Raw genomic sequence first — 2,652 nt, forward strand, 5'->3', positions numbered from 1 at the left:
ATATATATATATATATATATATATATATATATATAAATAAAATAACATTTAATTCATCTAGTTGCCAAGGCAACATTTCTCATTTGCAATCAGTTTAACGATGAAAAAAAAAAACCTACGAAATTACTAAAACTGTAGCTAAAATTAAAATGAAAACAAAAATATAAAAACATAATCAAAATATTAATAAAAACTATAATAGTATCTAAGTGATAGTAAAGCAAAAATGATTGGAAATTATTATTAATAATAATGTAATTTCATAAAAAAAATTAAATGATATGAAAATTAAAATACATACAAATTACACTAAATATAATTATACTGTATATACAATAAAAGTATTTTACACCACAATATATAATATAATATATAGTTACGAAACTAAACTTTGTGCTCAGCCAAAACGATATGACCAGGAACAAATAACATTCATGATTCATGATACCAAAGATTGCCTGTTAGATATACCAAAAACTAATTATATCTCATGTTTAACCACTACAGAGACATCAGAGCCATATGTCAGAATGACTAGCCGATGTAAGGCTACTTTCAGCGGGATACATGAGCACTGAGTGCCGCAATTGTTGCAGCTAATTTTCAAATAGGTGTTCGCTTTATAAATAACTTTGTATCTTTATAAATCTCGTCTGAAAAACTTTTAGAACTACATTTCTGTCATGACAACTCTTGGTGGGATTATACAGATCATACAGATATAGCGGATCTATACAGGAGGAGCTGGGGAAGGTGGAGGGTTTCTGAAGCAAGCTGCAACTGTTACGGCAAGCACTAGTCATATATTTGAATGTTGAGCAGCGAGCTCATTGGCTACTGATACAGGAGAGAACCAATCAGCTGTGCCATTTGATAATGATGTCATTAGGTCAGATTGAGTTAGACCTATCGGACTGCGCCATCTAGAGTTTCATGCCAGAACTCTGTATTTCATGACACAATAACAGTAGTATTTTGAAACGAATGCAGGTTTTCTCCTCCGACATTAATGCTCATGGGTAACGGATACCTGGCTGCCTCAAGTTTGCACAAATCACCTCTTGATGCATCCCCAATAAAAGGGGTGGAGCAAAAACACATCCGAGGTTTGAAATGTACTTGGCTAGATGTGCACTTTGAATTGGAAAAGTACTTGGGCAACGACTGATGATGTTTTACAAGTCCACAAGTACAGACAAGAACACATATTGAGAAACGGATAATGACTCTGTGCGCCTTTATTAATAATAACAATAGCATGAGATGAAGATCCTCACCTGTATAAGTTGTGAGTGGTTCATGATTCCATTGCTTTCACTGGATACAGACACCATGTGCTCTGGGAAAAAGTCCTGCAATGACACACAGATAAATCCAGCATCTTCACAAAAACTTGAGGTTTAACTTTGAGGTAATTTTCAGCATATCATTTAAGCTAACTGCACTCTTAAACACAGTGTTAGTAATTAGCATCTAAACAAACTCCAGCAAGTTGCATATATGTGTGTATATATACACATATAGTGAGTATAGAAAAGAATCTGCCCCCTTTAATATAATCACATTTTGTTGCTTTGCAGCCTGAAATGAAGATGGACACAGTTTTTGTTTTATCCAGTGGTATTTACTCAAGTAACATCCAAGTGAAAGATATAACACCAACATGTCAGGGGAAAAAAAAAAAAAACAGAATCAGAGTTGGAAAAAAATCACCCCTTGTGTCAGTATTTTGTAGAACCACCTTTTGCTTGAATTACAGCCTTTAGTCTGTTGGGATTTGTCTCTGTCTCTACTAACTCTGCACATCTCGACATCCTTCAACCACTGTGAGCTCAGTTTTGCTGTGTGCTTTGGGTCATTGTCATGTTGGAAGGTAAACTTTCTTCCCATTGACAACTTTCTGGCAGAGAGCAGCAGATTTTCCTCAAGTATATGACGGTATTTTGCCTCACGAGTGCTCCAGTCCCTGCTGCAGAGAAACACCCAGAACAGGATATTACCTCCTCCATGCTTTACTGGAGGAATCTGTTATTTGGATGCTGAGCCGGATTGGATTTCTGCCAGACATATCGTTTGGAGTTGAAGCCAAATAATTCAATTTTTAGTCTCATCTGCCTCAGAATCTTCACAGTGTGTTTTGGCAAAGCTCAGTCTGACTGCATGTGGCTTTCTTGAGGAGTGGCTTTTTTCTTGCAACCCTCCCATACAAGCCACATTTGTGGAGAATTTGTGATATTGTTGTCACATGCACACAATAACCACACTTTGTCATAAATTCCTGCAGCTGCTTCAGAGTTGCTGTCGGTCTCTTGGTCGCCTCTCTGACCAGTTTGGAGCGACGTCCTGATCCAGGGAGTCTCTGTGTTGTAAAAAAATACCTTCAACTTCTTAATAATAGACTTCACTGATAAAGCCTTTTAAATGTTTTTGTATCCACCTCCTGACTTGTGCCTGTCCACAGCTTTATCCCGGAGATCTTTTGACAGTACCTTGCCACCCAGAGTTGATTGTTTGCTTCAGTTGCACTACCAAGGACTGAAATGCTCCAGGAAAGCTATTTTCATGCTGAGCTGATCAAAATGAGCACAGCTGATCAAAGTTGAAACTCAAATGGCTTTGTGTGCCATTGAGAAGGTGATTAGCTACACCTGA

General features: G+C 37.1%; 1 protein-coding gene across 1 annotated transcript in view; it reads right to left on the bottom strand.

Annotated features, from left to right (window-relative positions):
• LOC107600685 (growth factor receptor-bound protein 14) overlaps positions 1-2,652 on the bottom strand; it is a 38,720-nt gene that overhangs the window by 13,289 nt on the left and 22,779 nt on the right. Inside the window, exon 4 of the mRNA XM_016292642.1 lies at positions 1,278-1,352. Coding sequence (XP_016148128.1) covers positions 1,278-1,352 — 75 coding nt within the window. The remainder of the gene's footprint in view (positions 1-1,277; positions 1,353-2,652) is intronic.

The sequence above is a fragment of the Sinocyclocheilus grahami genome, unplaced genomic scaffold (genome assembly GCF_001515645.1).
Source record: "Sinocyclocheilus grahami isolate Dianchi unplaced genomic scaffold, SAMN03320097.WGS_v1.1 scaffold289.1, whole genome shotgun sequence".
In the NCBI taxonomy this organism is placed as follows: domain Eukaryota; kingdom Metazoa; phylum Chordata; class Actinopteri; order Cypriniformes; family Cyprinidae; genus Sinocyclocheilus; species Sinocyclocheilus grahami.